The sequence below is a fragment of the Heptranchias perlo genome, chromosome 14 (genome assembly GCF_035084215.1).
Source record: "Heptranchias perlo isolate sHepPer1 chromosome 14, sHepPer1.hap1, whole genome shotgun sequence".
NCBI classification, from domain to species: domain Eukaryota; kingdom Metazoa; phylum Chordata; class Chondrichthyes; order Hexanchiformes; family Hexanchidae; genus Heptranchias; species Heptranchias perlo.
In genome coordinates this window covers 57,618,134-57,641,048 of record NC_090338.1, presented here as the reverse complement: position 1 = coordinate 57,641,048, position 22,915 = coordinate 57,618,134, and the positions used below count along the sequence as shown (strand labels likewise).

General features: G+C 43.6%; 1 protein-coding gene across 1 annotated transcript in view; it reads left to right on the top strand.

Annotated features, from left to right (window-relative positions):
* The window catches only part of LOC137332220 (histone-lysine N-methyltransferase, H3 lysine-36 specific-like), a 205,674-nt gene that overhangs the window by 57,548 nt on the left and 125,211 nt on the right, over window positions 1-22,915 (top strand). Inside the window, exon 9 of the mRNA XM_067995913.1 lies at window positions 17,302-17,423. Within this exon, the coding sequence (XP_067852014.1) occupies window positions 17,302-17,423 (122 nt within the window). The remainder of the gene's footprint in view (window positions 1-17,301; window positions 17,424-22,915) is intronic.

Genomic DNA, 22,915 nt, shown 5'->3' with positions numbered 1-22,915 from the left:
TTTGTTACAGCCACTTGTTTCCCTCAGGATTGATTAGATGCACTGGAGAGAGTCTAACCACCTCCCCTTGACAGTCAATGGCATTACAATCGGGCCGAATCCCCCACCATCAACATCCTGGGGATCACCATTGACCAGAAACTAAATTGGACCAACCACATAAATACTGTGGCTACAGGAGTAGGTCAGAGGCTGGGTATTCTGTTGTGAGTGACTCATCTCCTGAATCCCCAAAGCCTTTCCACCATGTACAAGGCACAAGTCAGGAGTGTGATGGAATACTCTCCACTTGCTTGGATGAGTGCAGCTCCAACAACACTCAAGAAGCTCGACACCATCCAGGACAAAACAGCCCGCTTGATTGGCACCCCGTCCACCACCGTAAACATTCACTTCCTCCACCACCGGCGCACGTGGCTGCAGTGTGTACCATCCACAGGATGCACTGCAGCAACTCGCCAAGGCTTCTTCGACAGCTCCTCCCAAACCTGCAACCTCTACCACCTAGAAGGACAAGGGCAGCAGGCGCATGGGAACACCACCACCTGCACGTTTCCCTCCAAGTCACACATCATCCTGACTTGGAAATATATCGCTGTTCCTTCATCATCGCTGGGTCAAAATCCTGGAACTCCCTACCTAACAGCATTGTGAGAGAACCTTCATCACACGGACTTCAGCGGTTTAAGAAGGTGGCTCACCACCACCTTCTCAAGGGCAATTAGGGATGGGCAATAAATGGTGGCCTTGCCAGCGACGCCCACACCCCATGAATGAATTTTTTAAAATGTGGTTATTACATAGAATTGCATAGAAATCAGGACATTTGGCCCAACCAGTTCGTCTTGGTGTTTATCTTCCACAGGAGCAGTAATCCTAATCCCATGTGCCCACTCTGTTTCCATATCCCTTTGTTCCCCTTTCTTTCAGCCATCTATCTAGCCTATTCTTGAATGTTGACACCATCTTTGCTTCAAACACTAACTCTGATAGTTCATTCCACAGTCTCACAACCCTCTGGGCCTAAAGAAAAATCTCCTGCTCTCTCTCTCTCCTAAATCTCTTACATTTAATTTTATAACTTTGTCCTCTTATTCTAGACCCCTCAACCAACAGAAATAGTCTATTTCTATCTACTCTGTTAATAACTCTCTTAATTTTAAATACCTCTATCAAATCACCCCTTAATCTCCTCTGTTCTAATGAAAATAGCCCCAATTTTTCTTTATATTTCTATTTCCTCATATCAGACAGCATCCTAGTGCAGATTTGCTATATCAGCTCTATTGCCTCAACATCCACCCTGTAGTGTGGAGCCCAAAACTGCACAGTCTTACTAAGGTTTTATGCACTTTTAGCATTGCATCTCGACTTTTATATTCCATATTTCTTGCCATAATCAAACTATTTCATTAGCTTTGTTATGCCCTTATCCACTTGATGTTCACTCGGTTAATCCCGGGGATGAGGGGGCGGACATATGAGGAGAGGTTGAGTAGATTGGGACTCTACTCATTGGAGTTCAGAAGAATGAGAGGCGATCTTATTGAAACATATAAGATTGTGAAGGGGCTTGATCGGGTGGATGCGGTAAGGATGTTCCCAAGGATGGGTGAAACTAGAACGAGGGGGCATAATCTTAGAATAAGGGGCTGCTCTTTCAAAACTGAGATGAGGAGAAACTTCTTCACTCAGAGGGTGGTAGGTCTGTGGAATTTGCTGCCCCAGGAAGCTGTGGAAGCTACATCATTAAATAAATTTAAAACAGAAATAGACAGTTTCCTAGAAGTAAAGGGAATTAGGGGTTACGGGGAGCGGGCAGGAAATTGGACATGATTTTAGATTTGAGGTTAGGACCAGATCAGCCATGATCTTATTGAATGGCGGAGCAGGCTCGAGGGGCCGATTGGCCTACTCCTGCTCCTATTTCTTATGTTCTTATGATGTGCTGCTTTTAATGTCTTGTGAACCTCCAGATCCCTCTAAATGAGGAAGAGCTAGATGTGGAAGAGCAAAGTAAAATTTTCTTTAACCAAAATGCACTGGCTCACATTTATTGACATTAAATCCCATCTACCACATTTTTGCCCATCCCACCATCTTATCAATATCCTCTTGCAGCTCTGAATTATTTACGATGCCTCCTATTTTAGTATCGCCTGCAAATTTGGACACCACTCCCACTAGTCCTGTATCCAAATCATTGATGTACATAGTCAACAGAAGCGGCCCCAGAACAGAACCCTCTGTGATACTGCGACCCACTTCTAACCACTTTGAGAAACTACCCGTGACTCTTATTTTATGTTTCCTCCCTTCTAAACAGTTTTTAATCCAATTTGCTACCCTTCCCCTAATTCTATACTCCTTAATCTCCTTCAATGTGTAGGTTTTCTAAAAGTTAATTTACACCACATCCACTGCATTTCTCCCACCCACCATTTCTGTCATCTCCACAAAGAATTCTGTCTTCCTTTATGAAATCCATGTTGGCTGCATCTAATTATTTTCTCTTCATCTAGATATTTAGTATCGTAGAATCATAGACTCTTACAGCACAGGAGGCGGCCATTCGGCCTGTCGCGTCTGTGCCGGCTCTTTCAAAGAGCTGCCCAATTTAGTCTCAGACCCTGGCTTTTTTCCCATAACCCTGCAAATTAGACCCCTTCAACTACATGTCCAATTGCCTTTTGAAAGTTCCAATGAAATCTGCATCTACCACCCTGTCAGGTAGTGCGTTCCAGTCCTCTGCAGTATGTATTCCCTCCTTTACCAGTATTGCTCCTTCTCTTCCTCTTCCTTTCTTACCAATTCTGTCCCTCGTAAAAATAGGTTTATTTTCCACTCTTGTCCAGTTTGCAGCCAATCTTCTGTTAGTGCTATTAAATCTAAATCTTCCTGTGACATAATTACTTCTAATTTCCCCCAGTTTATTTCCCACGCTCTTTGAGCATTGCAGTACATGCACTTGATCTTTTTTTTGTTTGTATTTAATACCACTCCTTTTCCCTTGATTTTTTTTTGTCCAAACTAAAGCCTTTATTTTCTATGCTTATAACTGGTTAATTTGATTTTCCTCCTGTACTCCCTTTTTTCCTTATGTATGCTATCCTTTTTGCTAAATTCTTTTATATTTTAAATTTAGCTAATTTATTTCTACTCTTTCTGATTGCTTTTATTTTCCCTGCCCCCTTCCTTCCCAGTTTAAATTAATTCACATTGCTATTTAACCGTTTTGCCAGTTCATTAGCTCCTGCCCTGTTCAGATATAACCCATCCTTATGGAAACGCTCCCCCTTTCCCAGAACTGGTGCCAATGCCCTATAAAATTAAAACCCTCTTTCTGATACTGCCTGTTTAGCCATGTGTTGAGTTCCCTATTCTTCCTATCCTTCCTTGTAACGTGGCTGGGGGAGTAATCCACTCTTAAAGTCCTGCTTCTAAGCCTGCTTCCTAATTTTCTAAACTTTTTTTAGGAGTTCAAGTCTTTCCTTTCCTAAATTGTTGGCACCCATGTGGACCATGGCTGCTTCCCTCCCTTTCCATAATCATTTCTGGTCTTTCCAGAATGTCCCTTACCTTAACACCTGTGCTGCAGTTTTGATGTAATCTGAGAGGCAACAAAGCTTCCAGGACTCTTGGTCTGGACAGCAAAAGATAGTGTCCATCCCTCTAACTAATCGAGGCTTATATAGAAATATAGAGCACTAGCACCAATATTTAAGGAGACTAACTTGTCTTAGATTAAGCTTTTCAAGGAGATGTTTAATTTTCTTATAACAAACCTTGATTAATCTGATTGGGTTTTGCACTTTCATAATTTTGACAGCTGGCTTTTAATGTAATTTTTTCCCATAAAAAGTATGGAGTCCAACAACGCACCCTTATTCCTGGCGGGGTCAAATGTTGCATTTGTCTCGCAGAGAATAATGGTTGGGCCCAATGTTGGAAACAGATTTTATGTATCTTCCACTAGCTTGTAGAATCTGGATATCATATAGTTCGGACTGATGTTCGACTTCTACCCCTTGCAAACTCAATATAGGGATTTTAATTTTAGGATCTTTCTATTTTGGAACTTGACATGGAGTTTGGCTTCCTTTCATTTCAGTGTTAGATGTTCCCTACTTACTGAAGTACTTTTTGGTTAATGCTGCAGCAAACTAAACCAAGGTTGTTAGCCAATGCAGCTTTTAGCTGTTTGAAAGGAAAGAAAGACTTGCATTTAAATAGCGCCTTTCACGACCTCAGTACATCCCAAAGCACTTTACAATTAATGAGGCAGCCAGTTAGCGCACAGCAAGCTCCAACAAACAGCAATGTGATAATGACCAGATAATCTGTTTTTTAGTGGTGGTGTTTGAGGGATAAATGTTGGGCAGGACACCAGGGATAATTCCCCTGCTCGTCTTCAAAATAGTGCCATGGGATCTTTTACGTCCACCTGAGAGGGCAGGCGGGGCCTCGGTTTAACGTCTCACCCGAAAGGCACCTCCGACAATGCAGTACTCCCTCAGTACTGCATTGGAGTATCAGCCTGGATTTTGTGCTCAAGTCTCTGGAGTGGGACTTGAACTCACAATCTTCTGACTCAGGCGAGAGTGTTACCAACTGAACCACGGCTGACTCTGATGGTATATGGTGTTCTACACCTCTAAAGATTAAATATTCTACGCCCAAATTAAATGTTTGATTGGCATATGGGATGCCAGTTCTGGTAGTAATTGATCTGGTCATACATGCTAATCCTGTGTTTGGTATTCCTTCTAAGATACCAACAAAAGACCAGTTGAATGCCACTGAAATGGAACAGAAGTACCCACTTATGCTTTGTTGAGTTCTTTAAGGTGACAAAGTAGTACTTTAAAAAAAATATTATTCCTGGGATGTGGGCATCACTAGCAAAGTTGGCATTCATTGCCCATCCCTAGTTGCCCTTGAGAAGGTGGAAGTGGAGGCTTCTTAAACCGCTGCAGTCCATCTGGTGAAGATACTCCCTCAGTGCTGTTGGGGAGTTCCAGGATTTGACCCAGCGACGATGAAGGAATGGCAATATATGTCCAAGTCAGCATGGTGTGTAACTTGGAGGTGATGGTGTTCCCATGCACCTGCTGCCCTTGTCCTTCTAGGTGGTGGAGGTTGCAGGTTTGGGAGGTGCTGTCGAAGAAGCCGTGGCAAATTCCTGCATTGCATCCTGTAGATAGTACACCCTGCAGCCATGGTGCGCCGGTGGTGGAGGGAGTGGATGTTTAAGGTGGTGGATGGGCTGCCGATAAAGCAGACAGCTTTGCCCTGGATGGTGTCGAGCTTCTTGAATGTTGTTGCACATGCACCCATCCAGTCAAGTGGAGAGTATTCCATCACACTCCTGACTTGTGCTTTATAGGTAGTGAAGATGCTTTGGGGAGTCAGGAGGCGATCCACTCGCCACAGAATACTCGGTATCTACCTGCTCCAGTAGCCATGGCATTTAGGTGGCTATTCCAGTTGAATTTGTGGTTGGTGGTGACCCCCAAACCTGCCCATTTGCTTTCCATTCAAAATCAGTCTAGCAGGTTCTAAAACAGGCATGTGATCATCTCTGCCCAATTTTCCTCTCTGTGCTTCGATCAAACAGATCAAACATAAAAAGAAAAAGGGTGGCGAAGGCAAACGTAGGTCCCTTAGAGGATGAGACCGTGAAATTAATGGTGGGAAACATGGAGATGGCAAAAATGCTGAACAAATATTTTGTTTCAGTCTTTACGGTAGAGGACACTAAGAATATCCCAACACTGGACAAACAGGGGACTCTACGGGGGGAGGAGCTAAATACGATTAAAATCACTCCGGAGATGGTACTCAGTAAAATAATGGGACTCAAGGCGGATAAATCCCCTGGACCTGATGGATTACATCCTTGGGTCTTGAGGGAAGTGGCAGTAGGGATTGTGGATGCTTTAGTAATAATTTTCCAAAATTCTCTGGACTCAGCAAAGGTCCCGGCAGATTGGAAAACTGCTAATGTAACACCCTTATTTAAAAAGGGTAATAGGCAGAAGGCTGGAAATTATAGACCAGTTAGCCTAACATCTGTGGTGGGTAAAATTTTGGAGTCTATTATTAAGGAGACACTAACGGAATATTTAGATAAACATAATTTAATAGGACAGAGTCAGCATGGCTTTACGAAGGGGAAGTCATGTCTGACAAATTTGCTTGAGTTCTTTGAGGACATAACGTACAGGGTGGATAAAGGGGAACCAGTGGACGTATTGTATTTAGACTTCCAGAAGGCATTCGACAAGGTGCCACATAAAAGATTATTGCTCAAGATAAAGAATCACTGGATTGGGGGTAATATTCTGGCATGGGTGGAGGATTGGTTATCTCACAGGAAGCAGAGATTTGGGATAAATGGTTCATTCTCGGACTGGCAACCAGTAGCCAGTGGTGTTCCGCAGGGGTCGGTGCAGGGTCCCCAACTCTTTACAATCTATATTAACGATTTGGAGGAGGGGACCGAGTGCAACATATCAAAGTTTGCAGATGATACAAAGATGGGAGGGAAAGTAGAGAGTGAGGAGGACATAAAAATACCTAGAAGGGGATATAGACAGGCTGGGTGAGTGGGCGGAGGTTTGGCAGATGTAATACAATATTGGAAAATGTGAGGTTATGCACTTTGGCAGGAAAAATCAGAGAGCAAGTTATTATCTTAATGGCGAGAAACTGGAAAGTACTGCAGTACAAAGGGATCTGGGGGTCCTAGTGCAAGAAAATCAAAAAGTTGGTATGCAGGTGCAGCAGGTGATCAAGAAGGCCAATGGAATGTTGGCTTTTATTGCTAGGGGGATAGAATATAAAAACAGGGAGGTATTGCTGCAGTTATATAAGGTATTGGTGAGACCGCACCTGGAATACTGCATACAGTTTTGGTCTCCATATTTAAGAAAAGACATACTTGCTGTCGAGGGAGTACAAAGAAAGTTCATTCGGCTAATCCCGGGGCTGAGGGGGCGGACATATGAGGAGAGGTTGAGTAGATTGGGATTCTACTCATTGGAGTTCAGAAGAATGAGAGGCGATCTTATTGAAACATACAAGATTGTGAAGGGGCTTGATCGGGTGGATGCGGTAAGGATGTTCCCAAGGATGGGTGAAACTAGAACTAGGGGGCATAATCTTAGAATAAGGGGCTGCTCTTTCAAAACTGAGATGAGGAGAAACTTCTTCACTCGGAGGGTAGTAGGTCTGTGGAATTTGCTGCCCCAGGAAGCTGTGGAAGCTACATCATTAAATAAATTTAAAACAGAAATAGACAGTTTCCTAGAAGTGAAGGGAATTAGGGGTTACGGGGAGCGGGCAGGAAATTGGACATGAAGCTGAGTTCGGATCGGTCAAGGCCCTGTGGGTGGCGGAGCGGGCCCAGGGGCTGAGTGGCCGGGTCCTGCTCCTACTTCTTGTGTTCTTTAGATTTGAGGTTAGGATCAGATCAGCCATGATCTTATTGAATGGCGGAGCAGGCTCGAGGGGCCGATTGGCCTACTCCTGCTCCTATTTCTTATGTTCTTAGTGCTTAATGCCCAGACCATGAAGACCAGATCTACCACATATCTTGTTATTAGCAGTTGTGCCCAAGATTGCTGTTGATACAATGTGGAAAGCACCTCCATAAAGTAAATTACTTGTTTCTCTAGCCATCAAGCCCTTTGACACTAATGCTTTAATTTGGTCTCAATATTAAATTATAACGCCTTCCACCTCAAATTTCTGCATTACTTTTGGATAATTTATTGCGCATAGACTTTGAATGAATCAGGAAGATTGTTAAATTACCATATGTTTTCGGGTACTGCTACCCTTCTTACTCTATTATTTTGACTCTCATATCTTAGATCACTCTCTTGGGCGAGTCTCAACTCCCTATTATCTTCAAGAGTATCTATCTTAGCCTTAAGATCTAGGTAAACTTTTAATAATTGCCTGGGATAATGAAACCCAAAACCCTATTTGATAATTGGTTTTAGATATTGGACATACTCTGTGCTGTTGTAGGATTCACCTTGTCTTCAATGAGCAAATAATGCATCGCACCTTCGGACCTCATTAAAATCATTAGGTGAATTTATTTAACATAAGACAAATGAATAGACAAATAATAGTTATGCATTTATGGTAGAAAGTTTATTATCTGACTCCATTGTTGCCAGGATAACAAATGAAATCCTGTAGGTTCTGATTTTCTGGCTGTTCTTAATTATTTATAATCTTCAGTTTTCATAAAATTAGAACTAAGTCAATTAAATGCAAATCCAAGAAAAATATCTTCACACAAATGTGAAATGCATTGCCCAGAAATGCATGGGTGCAGAATCAACTGAAATATTTCAACAAAGATAGATACTTGGGAACATAAGAACATAAGAACATAAGAAATTGGAGCAGGAGTAGGCCAATCGGCCCCTCGAGCCTGCTCCACCATTCAATAAGATCATGGCTGATCTGATCCCAACCACAAATCTAAAGAACACAAGAAGTAGGAGCAGGACCCGGCCACACAGCCCCTGGGCCCTCTGCGCCACCCACAGGGCATTGACCGATCCGAACTCAGCTTCATGTCCAATTTCCTGCCCGCTCCCCATAACCCCTAATTCCCTTTACTTCTAGAAAACTGTCTATTTCTGTTTTAAATTTATCTAATGATGTAGCTTCCACAGCTTCCTGGGGCAGCAAATTCCACAGACCTACCACCCTCTGAGTGAAGAAGTTTCTCCTCATCTCAGTTTTGAAAGAGCAGCCCCTTATTCTAAGATTATGCCCCCTAGTTCTAGTTTCACCCATCTTTGGGAACATCCTTACTGCATCCACCCGATCAAGCCCCTTCACAATCTTATATGTTTCAATAAGATCGCCTCTCATTCTTCTGAACTCCAGTGAGTAGAGTCCCAATCTACTCAACCTCTCCTCATATGTCCGCCCCCTCATCCCCGGGATTAACCGAGTGAACCTTCTTTGTACTGCCTCGAGAGCAAGTATGTCTTTTCTTAAGTGTGGACACCAAAACTGTATGCAGTATTCCAGGTGCGGTCTCACCAATACCTTATATAACTGCAGCAATACCTCCCTGTTTTTATATTCTATCCCCCTAGCAATAAAAGCCAACATTCCGTTGGCTTTCTTGATCACCTGCTGCACCTGCATACCAACTTTTTGATTTTCTTGCACTAGGACCCCCAGATCCCTTTGTACTGCAGTACTTTCCAGTCTCTCGCCATTAAGAAAATAACTTGCTCTCTGATTTTTCCTGCCAAAGTGCATAACCTCACATTTTCCAATATTATATTGCATCTGCCAAATCTCCGCCCACTCACCCAGCCTGTCTATATCCCCTTGCAGGTTTTTTATGTCCTCCTCACTCTCTACTTTCCCTCCCATCTTTGTATCATCTGCAAATTTTGATATGTTGCACTCGGTCCCCTCCTCCAAATCGTTAATATAGATTGTAAAGAGTTGGGGACCCAGCACCGACCCCTGTGGAACACCACTGGTTACTGGTTGCCAGTCCGAAAATGAACCATTTATCCCAACTCTCTGCTTCCTGTTCGATAACCAATCCTCCACCCATGCCAGAATATTACCCCCAATCCCGTGATTTTTTATCTTAAGTAATCTTTTATGTGGCACCTTGTCGAATGCCTTCTGGAAGTCTAAATACACTATGTCCACTGGTTCCCCTTTATCCACCCTGTACGTTATATCCTCAAAGAACTCAAGCAAATTTGTCAGACATGACTTCCCCTTCATAAAGCCATGCTGACTTTGTCCTATTAAATTATGCTTATCTAAATGTTCCGTTACTGTCTCCTTAATAATAGACTCCAAAATTTTACCCACCATAGATGTTAAGCTAACTGGCCTATAATTTCCAGCCTTCTGCCTACTACCCTTTTTAAATAACGGTGTTACATTAACAGTTTTCCAATCTGCCGGGACCTCTCCTGAGTCCAGGGAATTTTGGAAAACTATCACCAAAGCATCCACAATCCCTACTGCCACTTCCCTCAAGACCCTAGGATGGAAGCCATCAGGTCCAGGGGATTTATCCGCCTTGAGTCCCATTATTTTACTGAGTACCATCTCCGGAGTGATTTTAATCGTATTTAGCTCCTCCCCCCGTAGAGTCCCCTGTTTGTCCAGTGTTGGGATATTCTTAATGTGCTCTACTGTAAAGACTGAAACAAAATATTTGTTCAGCATTTTTGCCATCTCCATGTTTCCCACCATTAATTTCCCGGTCTCATCCTCTAAGGGACCTACGTTTGCCTTCGCCACCCTTTTTCTTTTTATATAACTATAGAAACTCTTGCTATCTGTTTTTATATTTTTTGCTAATTTCTTTTCATAATCTAACTTCCCTTTCTTAATCAATCCTTTAGTTACTTTTTGCTGTCTTTTGAAGACTTCCCAATCTTCTATCCTCCCACTAAGTTTGGCTACCTGATATGTCCTTGTTTTTAGTCGGATACTATCCTTGATTTCTTTACTTAGCCACGGATGACTGTCATTTCTTTCACACCCTTTTTTCCTCAGTGGAATATATTTATTTTGAAAGTTGTAAAATAACTCCCTAAATGAACACCACTGCTCATGTACCGTCTTACCCTTTAATCTATTTTCCCAGTCCACTTTAATCAATTCCGCTCTCATACCATCATAGTCTCCTTTATTCAAGCTCAGTACGCTTGTTTGAGAATCAACCTTCTCACCCTCTAATTGGATATGGAATTCAACCATGTTGTGGTCGCTCGTTCCAAGGGGATCCTTAACTAGGACATTATTAATTAATCCTGACTCATTACACAGGACCAGGTCCAAGGTTGCCTGCCCCCTTGTAGGATCAGTTACATACTGCTCAAGAAATCCATCCCTGATGCACTCAATGAACTCGTCCTCACGGCTGCTCTGCCCAATTTGATTTGTCCAGTTAATATGATAATTAAAATCCCCCATAATTATGGCTGTTCCCTTATTACATGCCCCGACTATTTCCTGATTAATACTTCTTCCAGCAGAGTTGCAACTATTAGGAGGCCTATATACTACGCCCACTAATGTTTTTTTCCCCTTATTATTCCTTATCTCCACCCAAACTGTTTCATTATCTTGATGCTTTGTCCCAATATCATTTATCTGTATTACAGTGATTCCTTCCTTTATTAACATAGCCACCCCACCTCCCCTTCCTTCCTGCCTGTCCTTCCTGATTGTTAAATACCCTGGCATATTTAATTCCCAGTCGTTGTCACCCTGCAGCCATGTTTCTGTAATGGCCACAAGATCATACCCATACGTAGTTATTTGTGCCGTTAACTCGTCCATTTTGTTACGAATGCTACGTGCATTCAGATAAACAACTTTCAAATCTGTTTTGTGACGCTTAGTTCCTGCTTTTTCCTTTTTTAACACTTTACCTATTACTCCATACCTTCTGTCCCTTCCTGTTACACTTTCCTCTCTCTCCCTGCTCAGGTTCCCAACCCCCTGCCACTTTAGTTTAAACCCTCCCCAACAGCACTAGCAAACACTCCTCCTAGGACAGCGGTCCCGGCCCTGCCCAGGTGCAGACCGTCCGGTTTGTACTGGTCCCACCTCCCCCAGAACCGTTTCCAGTGTCCCAGGAATTTGAATCCCTCCCCCTTGCACCATTCCTCTAGCCACGTATTCATTTGAAATATCCTCCTATTTCTACTCTGACTAGCACGTGGCACTGGCAGCAATCCTGAGATTACTACCTTTGAGGTCCTATTTTTTAATTTACCACCTAACTCCCTATATTCTGCTTTTAGGACCTCATCCCCTTTTTTACCTATATCGTTGGTGCCTATGTGCACCACGACAGCTGGCTGTTCGCCCTCCCCCTCCAAAATGTTCTGTAGCCGCTCCGAGACGTCCTTGATCCTTGCACCAGGGAGGCAACACACCATCCTGGAGTCTCGGTTGCGGCCGCAGAAACGCCTGTCTATTCCCCTTACAATTGAGTCCCCTATCACTATAGCTCTGCCACTCTTTTTGCTCCCAGCCTGTGCAGCAGAGCTACCCGTGGTGCCAGGAAGTTGGCTGCTGCTGCCTTCCCCTGATAAGTCATCCCCCCCAACAGCATCCAAAGTGGCATATCTGTTTGAGAGGGGGATGGCCACAGGGGACCCCTGCACTACCTGCCTGCACCTCTTACTCTTCCTGGTGGTCACCCATTCACTTCCTGCCTGTATACCCTTTACCTGCGGTGTGACCAACTCGCTAAACGTGCTATCCACGAGTTTCTCTGCATCGCGGATGCTCCACAGTGAGTCCACCCGCAGCTCCAGCTCCGAGATACGATCGGTCAGTAGCTGCAGGTGGACACACTTCCCGCACACATGGTCGGCAGGGACACTGGTAGTGTCCATGACTTCCCACATCTTGCAGGAGGAGCATATCACGGGTGCGAGGTCTGCTGCCATGACTTGCCTTAGCTTAGTTACCCCTTTTAAATTACGTTGAAATTAGAAAATGTTAACTATACTAGGGACCTAGGTTCACTTAAAAAAAAAAACACTATCTGCTATAAAACCTGCAGATCTTCCCTTTCTTATTACTTTACTTACAGTAAAATGGTAGAAATACTCACCTGAACCTACTCACCAATCAGCTGCCTCCCCTGTGCCGCGTCACTTTCTGACTGGTGACGTCACCCCGAACTGCCGCTGGTCTCAGAGTCTCGCTCTCAGAGCAAGCTCTGGTCTCGCTCTTTCCCGCCGCTCACCGACTGAACTCTCGCTCTCTCCGCGCTGTTTATATCCCCGCTCTGGTCTCGCTCTCTCCCGCCGCTCACCGACTGAACTCTCGCTCTCTCCGCGCTGTTTTTATCCCCGCTCTGGTCTCGCTCTTTACCGCCGCTCACCGACTGGACTCTCGCTCTCTCCGCGCTGTTTTTATCCCCGCTCTGGTCTCGCTCTTTACCGCCGCTCACCGACTGAACTCTCGCTCTCTCCGCGCTGTTTTCATCCCCGCTCTGGTCTCGATCTCTCCCGCCGCTCACCGACTGAACTCTCGCTCTCTCCGCGCTGTTTATATCCCAGCTCTGGTCTCGATCTCTCCCGCCGCTCACCGACTGAACTCTCGCTCTCTCCGCGCTGTTTATATCCCCGCTCTGGTCTTGCTCTCTCCCGCCGCTCACCGACTGAACTCTCGCTCTCTCCGCGCTGTTTATATCCCCGCTCTGGTCTCGATCTCTCCCGCCGCTCACGGAAGTTTTACAAGATATGACAAAAGATAAAGAGCTATCATGGCTAACAAAATAGCAGAGCAGTGATAATGGCGTGAATGGCCTACTCCTGTTCTTCAGTTTGTTCCCTATTTCTGTAATCTCCTCTGGCCCGCAGAGATCTCTGTGCTCCTCCAATTCTGATCTTTCATGCATCCCCAATTTCTATTGCCCCACCATTGGCAGCCGTGCCTTCGACTGCCTAGGCCCAAAGCCCAGGAATTCCCTCCCTAAACCCCTCTACTCCTCTCTCTTTAAGACACTCCTTAAAACCCACCATTTTGACTAAGCTTTTGGTCACCTGTCCTAATATCTCTATATGTGGCTCGATATCAAATTTTGTCTGATTTAGGGATCGGTATTAGGACCATTGCTTTTCTAATATATAAATGACCTGGACTTGAGTATAGAGAGTGCAATTTTGAAGTTTGTGGATGATACAAAACATGGCAACGTAGTACATAGTGAGGAGGATATTAGCAGACTTCAGGAGGACATAGACAGACTGGTGAAATGGGCAGATGCATGGCAGATACAATTTAATGCATCTGCCAAGTGTGATCTGATGCACTTTAGGAGGAAAAACATGGAGAGGCAGTATAATCTAAATGATACTATTTTGATGGGGGTGCAAGAGCACAGGGACCATGAGGTGCTTATTCACAAATCTTTGAAGATGGCAGGACAAGTTGATAAGGCGGTTAAGAATGCAAATGGGACACTTGGCTTTGTAAATACAAAAACAAGGAAGTCCTGCTAAACCTTTACAAATCACGGGTTAGGCCTCAGCTGGAGTATTGTTTACAATTCTTGGCACCATACTTTAGGAAGGAAGTCAAGGCCTTGGAGAGGGTACAGAAGAGGTTTACAAGGATGATGCCATGGATGAGGGACTTCAATTATATGGAGAGATTGGAGAAGCTGGGATTGTTCTCCTTAGAGCAGAGAAGGTTAAGGGGAGACCTAATTCAAAATTATGAGGAGTTTTGATAGAGCAGGTAGGGAAAAATAATTTCTTCTGACATGTGGGTCAGTAACCAGAGGTCATAGATTAAAAATAATTGGCAAAAGAACTAGAGGGGAAATGAGGAGAAATGTTTTCACACAGAGGGTTGTTAAGATCTGGAACTTGTTACCTGAAAGGGTGGTAGAAGCAGATTCCATAGGAACTTTCAAAAGGCAATTGGACATGTACTTGAAAAGGACTAATTTGCAGGGTTATGGGGAAAAAGCTGGGGTGTGGGACTAAATTGGACAGCTCTTTTAAAGAGCTGCCACTGGCATGACAGGCCAAATGGCCTGTACTGTAGATTCTATATCACTCTCCTGTGAAGCACCTTGAGACATTTCTCTGTTAAAGGTGCAATATAATTGCATGTTGTTGTTGGCTCATTTATCAGACTTTTTTGGATGATTTCCAAAAGGGTACAGCTCCTCACCTTTTTAATCCCAATCCTCTGTCCTTTTGCCATAATCCCGTAATATTTTCCAAATATTAAGGGATATGGTGAAAAGGCCTTTTTTATGGATACATTCTACTCCTGTTAACTCAAAGTCATTTCTTTTGCACAAAAAATTGATTTACCCAATAATTCAAATTAAGCAACTTAGGTAAAATAGTACATTTTTCATGCAAAAAAAATCAAAGAAGCAGATAATTAAAACTAAGCAACTCTGAATTAAGAGCAGTAGACTGTATTACAGTAAGCATCAGCTTCATGTATCTTAACTTTTTTTTATTGGTTCATGAGATGTGGGCGTCGCTGGCGAGGCCAGCATTTATTGCCCATCCCTAATTGCCCCTGAGAAGGTGGTGGTGAGCCGCCTTGTTGAACCGCTGCAGTCCGTGTGGTGAAGGTTCTTCCACAGTGCTGTTAGGTAGGGAGTTCCAGGATTTCGACTCAGCGACGGTGAAGGAACGGCGATATATTTCCAAGTCGGGATGGTGTGTGACTTGGAGGGGAACATGCAGGTGGTGTTGTTCCCATGTGCTTGCTGCTCTTGTCCTTCTAGGTGGTAGAGGTCACGGGTTTGGGAGGTGCTGTCGAAGAAGCCTTGGCGAGTTGCTGTAGTGGATCCTGTGGATGGTACACACAGCAGCCACAGTGCGAGCTGGTGAAGGGAGTGAATGTTTAGGGTGGTGGATGGGGTGCCAATCAAGCGGGCTGCTTTGTCCTGGATGGTGTCGAACTTCTTGTGTGTTGTTGGAGCTGCACTCATTCAGGCAAGTGGAGAGTATTCCATCACACTCCTGACTTGTGCCTTGTAGATGGTGGAAAGACTTTGGGGAGTTAGGAGTTGAGTCACACGTCGCAGAATACCCAGCCTCTGACCTGCTCTCGTAGCCACAGTATTTATATGGCTGGTCCAGTTAAGTTTCTGGTCAATGGTGACCCCCAGGATGTTGATGGTGGGTGATTCGACGATGGTAATGCTGTTGAATGTCAAGGGGAGGTGGTTAGACTCTCTCTTGTTGGAGATGGACATTGCCTGGCACTTGTCTGGCGCGAATGTTACTTGCCACTTATGAGCCCAAGCCAGGATGTTGTCCAGGTCTTGCTGCATGCGGGCATGGACTGCTTCATTACCTGAGGGGCTGCAAATGGAACGGAATGCTGTGCAATCATCTGCGAACATCCCCCTTTCTGACCTTATGATGGAGGGAAGGTCATTGATGAAGCAGCTGAAGATGGTTGGGCCCAGGACACTGCCCTGAGGAACTCCTGATGTGGAGATGCCGGTGATGGACTAGGGTTGACAATTGTAAACAATTTTACAACACCAAGTTATAGTCCAACAAATTTATTTTAAATTCCACAGGCTTTCGGAGGCTCCCTCCTTCGTCAGGTGAACGGTGTGGACGAAGGCTTCCTCCTTCGTTCACCTGACGAAGGAGGAAGCCTCCGAAAGCTTGTGGAATTTAAAATAAATTTGTTGGACTATAACTTGGTGTTGTAAAATTGTTTACAACTGAGGAACTCCTGCAGCAACGTCCTGGGGCTGAGATGATTGGCCTCCAACAACCACTACCATCTTCCTTTGTGCTGGGTATGACTCCAGCCACTGGAGAGTTTTCCCCCTGATTCCCATTGACTTCAATTTTACTAGTGCTCCTTGGTACCACACTCGGTCAAATGCTGCGTTGATGTCAAGGGCAGTCACTCTCGCCTCACCTCTGGAATTCAGCTCTTTTGTCCACGTTTGGACCAAGGCTATAATGAGGTCTGGAGCTGAGTGGTCCTGGCGGAAACCAAACTGAGCATCGGTGAGCAGGTTATTGGTGAGTAAGTGCCGCTTGATAGCACTGTCGACGACACCTTCCATCACTTTGCTGTTGATTGAGAGTAGACTGAAAACCACTAATGTAATGTCCAGTGGCATGGAATGAACCTTGCTTCTAAGAGAATTCAAAATAAAGTCATGTAAAATAGGATACAAAAAATATAACTACAAGGGTTTGAATTTGATCCTTTTCTGGACGAAATGCAGCTTTTTTTTCTTATTACCGTATTTTAAGCACCAGTTAAAATTTGCAGTTAAATGCAAGCAGTCCTATATCAGTATTTTGCATTAGAGATCAGCATTGTAGATCAAGGATTAGAGCAAATGAAATGAGGGGGGAAGAAAGGAAAGACTCACTAGAGATAGAGATGCAGATTTCTAACTACAGTTTATCACTGTTGTGAGAATAGATCTGTGGACAACATACTTTCTGTGAAAAGGAAATGTGCCTTTTAAAAGAATGCAACCGAAATAAAAAGGTGTACAGGAAATTTCTTTGAAAGTAGAAAATAAGGACTGAAAAGTGCACCGAGAACTTCTAAGCAAGGTACTAGTTTCTCATGTGTCAAAGAATTTATTTCAGACCACTTTAGTTCCTAACTGCTGTCATTAAAAATAATATTGGAAGTTGGAACTTCTAGCAGTATACCCCAATTTTGGGGAATTCCCTAACATTTTATTGCATCCTTTTGTTTTTATAAATATAACTTTCATTCATATTTATATGATTACAGTTATTACTGAAGGCAAACGCCAAAGGAAACCTAGTAAGAAACTACTGGAATCAACAGAAGATTATGAACAGTTGTTTATCTCAAAAAAGAAACTGAAACCGTGCCTTCAGCCTTCACATCAGGTATGCTGTCCTCCCTATCTGTGTGTAATCTTTGGGTTTTTGGATTGTTTTTGGTGTCATGGGTAGATTTTATGAATTAATGACCCTAGCGCAGAGCTTTATGCGACAGGAGCACATATCGGTAATTAGTTGTAGAGGTCAGCACGCACTGCATGATTTTCCCCCCACCAAAATTAATCCAAAATTGAATCCCGATATCCACTCCTATCGCGCTAAAGCTGGGAGTGCCAATTTGTGGAATCTATCCCCTCTAGCCTTGTATCCATACCCAGGCTGGTACTTCATTCACTCGTATATATTAACTTGCACTAACTTTCTAGTTATCCTAAATAGAGGGTAAGTGCATACTCGCAATAACAGTTATCTGATCTCATACATCTCAGTGGTACTATGTCAGCATCAGTCAAAATTTTCAACATTGATATAATACTCCACGGTACTGGGTTTGTTTTGTTCACCATTTTGGTCTAGCCTCCTATTATATTTTAATGTGAGAAAAGGTCCTTGGACATCATTCGAGTTAAGATTTTTAAAATTTGTTATATTTTGATATAATAGCACCCACTATGAGAGGAGCACGCTGAAATCACTACATTTAAAGTCATATTACAATCATACTAGGTATAACAAATAAATGAAGATCCTAATCAACTCACCATCCAACTCAAACCACATTGAAAATTATTTTAAGGACAAGATATAGTTTCCTTCTAAATAATCTTTTTTGTGACTCCTTTTCTTCATGTGAGACTACTTACTTCCACGTAACTTTATTCACCTGGGGTTGCAGATAAGCAAGATGGTAACGGTTCCATTATCTTCTCACTAATACAAAGGTCTGATTGTAGATGTACTGGCTATGGGGAAAGCAAAACTACTTTGGTGATCTTACGGAGTTTTTAAGTAGTCCGATCCACAGTGTGATTAGAAAACTCCAACGATCTGAAGCTAAATAACCATGAAGAAATCTGAGACCTGCAGAATAAATTGAAATGTTATTGGAATTGATATACTGCCAATAGAGGGAACTGTATTTTTAGACATGTGTAGAGAAAGCTCAATGAGGATAGACTGTGTTGAAAGAATCCCATTTGGTGATATTACAATACAAGATGGATCATGGTAAAGTACCAGAGAGCCTGAGCATTTTGACAGTGTCGGGCCTACTATGGCCAAGACTAATTTTCCAAACGTGCACATGCATGCCTGTATGGTGTATGGAACCTGCTTACTAGGAACTCAGATGCATTGCAAGAACTCCAGTGTTCAAGTTCCCTTCGTGTGGATTCTGAGCTTATTTGGAATTGAACTAGTGATAGATGTAGAACTATAGGTCTGATACTTTTAATTTAGGGAACTTCTTCTCATGTACATGTCTAGTTTGCTGTCTGATACAGTGACAGTTGAAAATACATATATGCTATAAATTAGTACCTGAATGTACTGTATGCTGAACTTTCATTGACTATTAAGGTGTTATCCAATGATTGTAGGTTTACTGTACCTGTTTCCAAAATTCTCCCGCCGTATCCTAAATCGCACTGAGTCCCGTTCACCCATTGCCCCTGTGCTCGCTAACCTACATTGGCTCACAGTCCCGCAACGCCTCGATTTTAAAATTCTCATCCTTGTTTTCAAATCCCTCCGTGGCCTCGCCCTTCCCTGTCTCTGTAACCTCCAGCCCTACAACCCTGCGAGATCTCCGCACTCCTCCAATTCTGGCCTCTTGCACATTCCCGATTTTCATCCCTCCACCATTGCCAGGTGTGCCTTCAGCTGCCTAGGCCCTAAGCTCTGGAATCCCGCCCTAAACCTCGCCGCCTCTCTATCTCTCCCTGTTTAAGACGCTCCTTAAGTGGTGAAGTTGCTATATAAATGCAAGTTGTCGTTGTAGTCAGAATCAACCTGTGCGTTTGCACCATAGAATTATAGAAAGGTTACAGCACGGAAGGAGGCCATTCGGCCCATCGAGTCCACGCTGGCTCTATGCAAGAGCAATCCAGCTAGTCCCACTCCCCCCGCCCTATCCCCATAGCTCTGCAAATTTTTTCCTATCAAGTACTTATCCAGTTCCCTTTTGAAGGCCATGATTGAATCTGCCTCCACCACCCCCTCGGGCAGTGCATTCCAGATCATAACCACTCGCTGTGTTTTTAAAAAAAGTTTATCCTCATGTCACCGTTGTTTCTTTTGCCAATCACCTTAAATCTATGTCCTCTGGTTCTTGACCCTTCCATTAATGAGAACAGTTTCTCTCTATCTACTCTGTCTAGACCCTTCATGATTTTGAATACCTCTATCAAATTTCCTCGCAACCGTCTCTGTTCCAAGGAGAAAAACCCCAGCTTCTCCAGTCTATCCACCTAACTAAAGCCCCTCATCCCTGGAATCATTCTAGTAAATCTCTTCTGCACCTTCTCTAAGGCCTTCACATCTTTCCTGAAGTGCGGCGCCCAGAACTGGACACACTACTCCAGTTGTGGCCGAATCAGTGTTTTATAAAGGTTCATCATAACTTCCATACTTTTGTACCCTATGCTCCTATTTATAAAGCCCAGGATCCCGTATGCTTTTTAACCGCTTTCTCAACCTGCCCTGCCACCTGCAAGGATTTGTACACATATATACCCTCAGATCCCTCTGTTCCTGTACTCCTTTTAGTGTTGTGCCCTCTAGTTTATATTGCCTCTCGTTCTTCCTACCTGTGTTAAATTTCATCTGCAACGTGTCCGCCCATGCCACGAGCCTGTCTATATCCCCTTGAAGTCTATCACTATCCTCCTCGCTACACTTCCAAGTTTTGTGTCATCTGCAGATTTTGAAATTGTGCCCTGTACACCCAAGTCCAAGTCATTAATATATATCAAGAAAAGTAATGGCTCTAGCACCGAGCCCTGGGGAACACCACTGTACGCCTCCCTCCAGTCCGAAAAACAACCGTTCACCACTACTCTCTGCTTCCTGTCCTTTAGCCAATTCCTTATCCATGTTGCTACTGCCCCCCTTATTCCATGGGCCGCAATCTTGATGATAAGCCTACCATGCGGCATTTTATCAAACATCTTTTGAAAGTCCATTTACACCACATCAGCTGCATTGCCCTCATCTCCCTCTCTGTTACCTCATCAAAAAACTCTGTCAGGTTAGTTAAACATGATTTGCCTTTAACAAATCCTTGCTGGCTTTCCCTAATCAATCCACACTCGTCCAAGTGACTGTTAATTCTGTCCCGGATTATCGTTTCTAAAAGTTTCCCAACCATAGAGGTTAAAGTGACTGGCCTATAGATGTGGGGTTTATCCTTACACCCTGTTTTGAACGAGGGTATAACATTTGCAGTTCTCCAGTCCTCTGGCACCACCTCCGTATCTACGGATGTTTGGAAGATTATGGCCAGTATCTCTGTAATTTTCTCCCTTCCTTCCCTCAGCAACCTAGGGTGCATCCCATCCGGACCGGGTGACTTATCTACTTTAAGTACAACTAGCCTTTCCAGTACCTCTTCTTTATCAATTTTTAGCCCATCCAGTATCTCAACTATATCTTTCTTTACTGATACTCTGGCAGCATCTTCTTCCTTGGTAAAGACAGATGCAAAGCACTTATTTAGTACCTCGGCCATCCCTTTTGCCTCCATGAGTAGATCTCCTTTATGATCCCTAATCGGCCCCACCTCTCCTCTTACTACCCATTTACTGTTTACATGCTTGTAGAAGACTTTTGGATTCCCTTTTATGTTGGCCTCTAGTCATAGTCTCTCTTTGCCCCTCTTATTTCCTTTTCCACTTCTCTGAACTTTCTATATTCTGCCTGGTTCTCACTTATGTTATCAACCTGACATCTGTCGTACGCCCCTTTTTTCCATTTCATCTTACTCACTATCTCTTTTGTCATCCAGGGAGCTCTGACTTTAGTTGCCCTACCTTTCTGCCTCGTGGGAATGTGCCTAGACTGTACCCGAACCGTCTCCTTTTTAAAGGCCACCCACTGTTCAATTATGGTTTTGCCTGCCAATCTTTGATTCCAATTTATCTGGGCCAGATCTGTTCTCATCCCATTGAAATTGGCCCTCCTCCAATTGAGTATTTTTACTTTAGAGTGGTCTATGTCCTTTTTCATAGCTATTCTAGGCCTTACGATACTATGATCGCTGCTCCATAAATGCTCCCCCACTCACACTTGTTCCACTTGGCCCGCCTCATTCCCTAGAACCAAGTCCAACAATGCCTCTTTCCTCGTTGGGCCGGAAACGTACTGGTTAAGAAAGTTATCCTGAACGCATTTCAAAAATTCCTCCCCCTCTTTGCCCCTTATTATTATTGTTATCCCAGTCTATATTACATACGAACATACGAGTTAGGAGCAGGAGTAGGCCATTCGGCTCCTTGAGCCTGCTGTGCCATTTGATAAGATCATGGCTGATCTGATTGTGACCTCAACCCTACTTTCCCGTCTACCTACTATAACCTTTGACTCCCTTGTTAATCAGGAATCTATCTAACTCAGCCTTAAAAATATTCAATGACCCTGCCTCCACCGCTCTCTGGGGAAGGGAGTTCCACAGATTCACGACCCTCTGAGAGAAAAAAATTCTCCTCATCTCCGTCGTAAATGGGAGATCCCTTATTTTTAAACTGTGGCCCCTAGTTCTAGTCCCTCCCACAAGGGGAAACATCCTCTCAGCATTTACCCCTTCTAGTCCCCTCAGGATCTTATACGTTTCAATAAGATCACCTCTCATTCTTCTAAACTCCAGTGTATACAGGCCCAACTTGTCCAACCTTCCCTCGTAAGATAACCCCCTCATCCCAGGAATCAGTTGAGTGAACCTTCTCTGAACCACCTCCAAAGCAATTACGTCCTTTCTTAGATAAGGAGACCAAAACTGCACACAGTATTCTAGATGTGGTCTCTCCAATGCCCTGTACAACTGTAGCAAAACATCTCTACTTTTATATTCCATTCCCCTTGCATAAATGATAACATTCCATTTGCCTACTTGCTGTACCTACATACTAACTTTTTGTGATTCATGTACTAGGACACCCAGATCCCTCTGTACCTCAGACTTCTGCAATCTCTCTCCATTTAAATAATATACTGCTTTTCTATATTCCTCCTGCCAAAGTAGACAAGTTCACATTTTCCCACATTATACTCCATCTGCCAAATTTTTGCCCACTCACTTAACCTATCTATATCCCTTTGCAGACTGTTTATGTCCTCTTCACAACTTACTTTCCTACCTACCTTTGTGTCATTAGCAAATTTAGCAACCATACATTCGGTCCCTTCATCCAAGTCATTGATGTAGATTGTAAATAGTTGAGGCCCAAACATTGATCCCTGTGGCACTCTATTCGTTACATCTTGCCAACCTGAAAATGACCCATTCATGCCTACTCTCTGTTTCCTGTTAGCTAACCAATCCTTGATCCGTGCTAATATGTTACCCCCTACACCATGAGCTCTTATTTTGTGTAGTAGCCTTT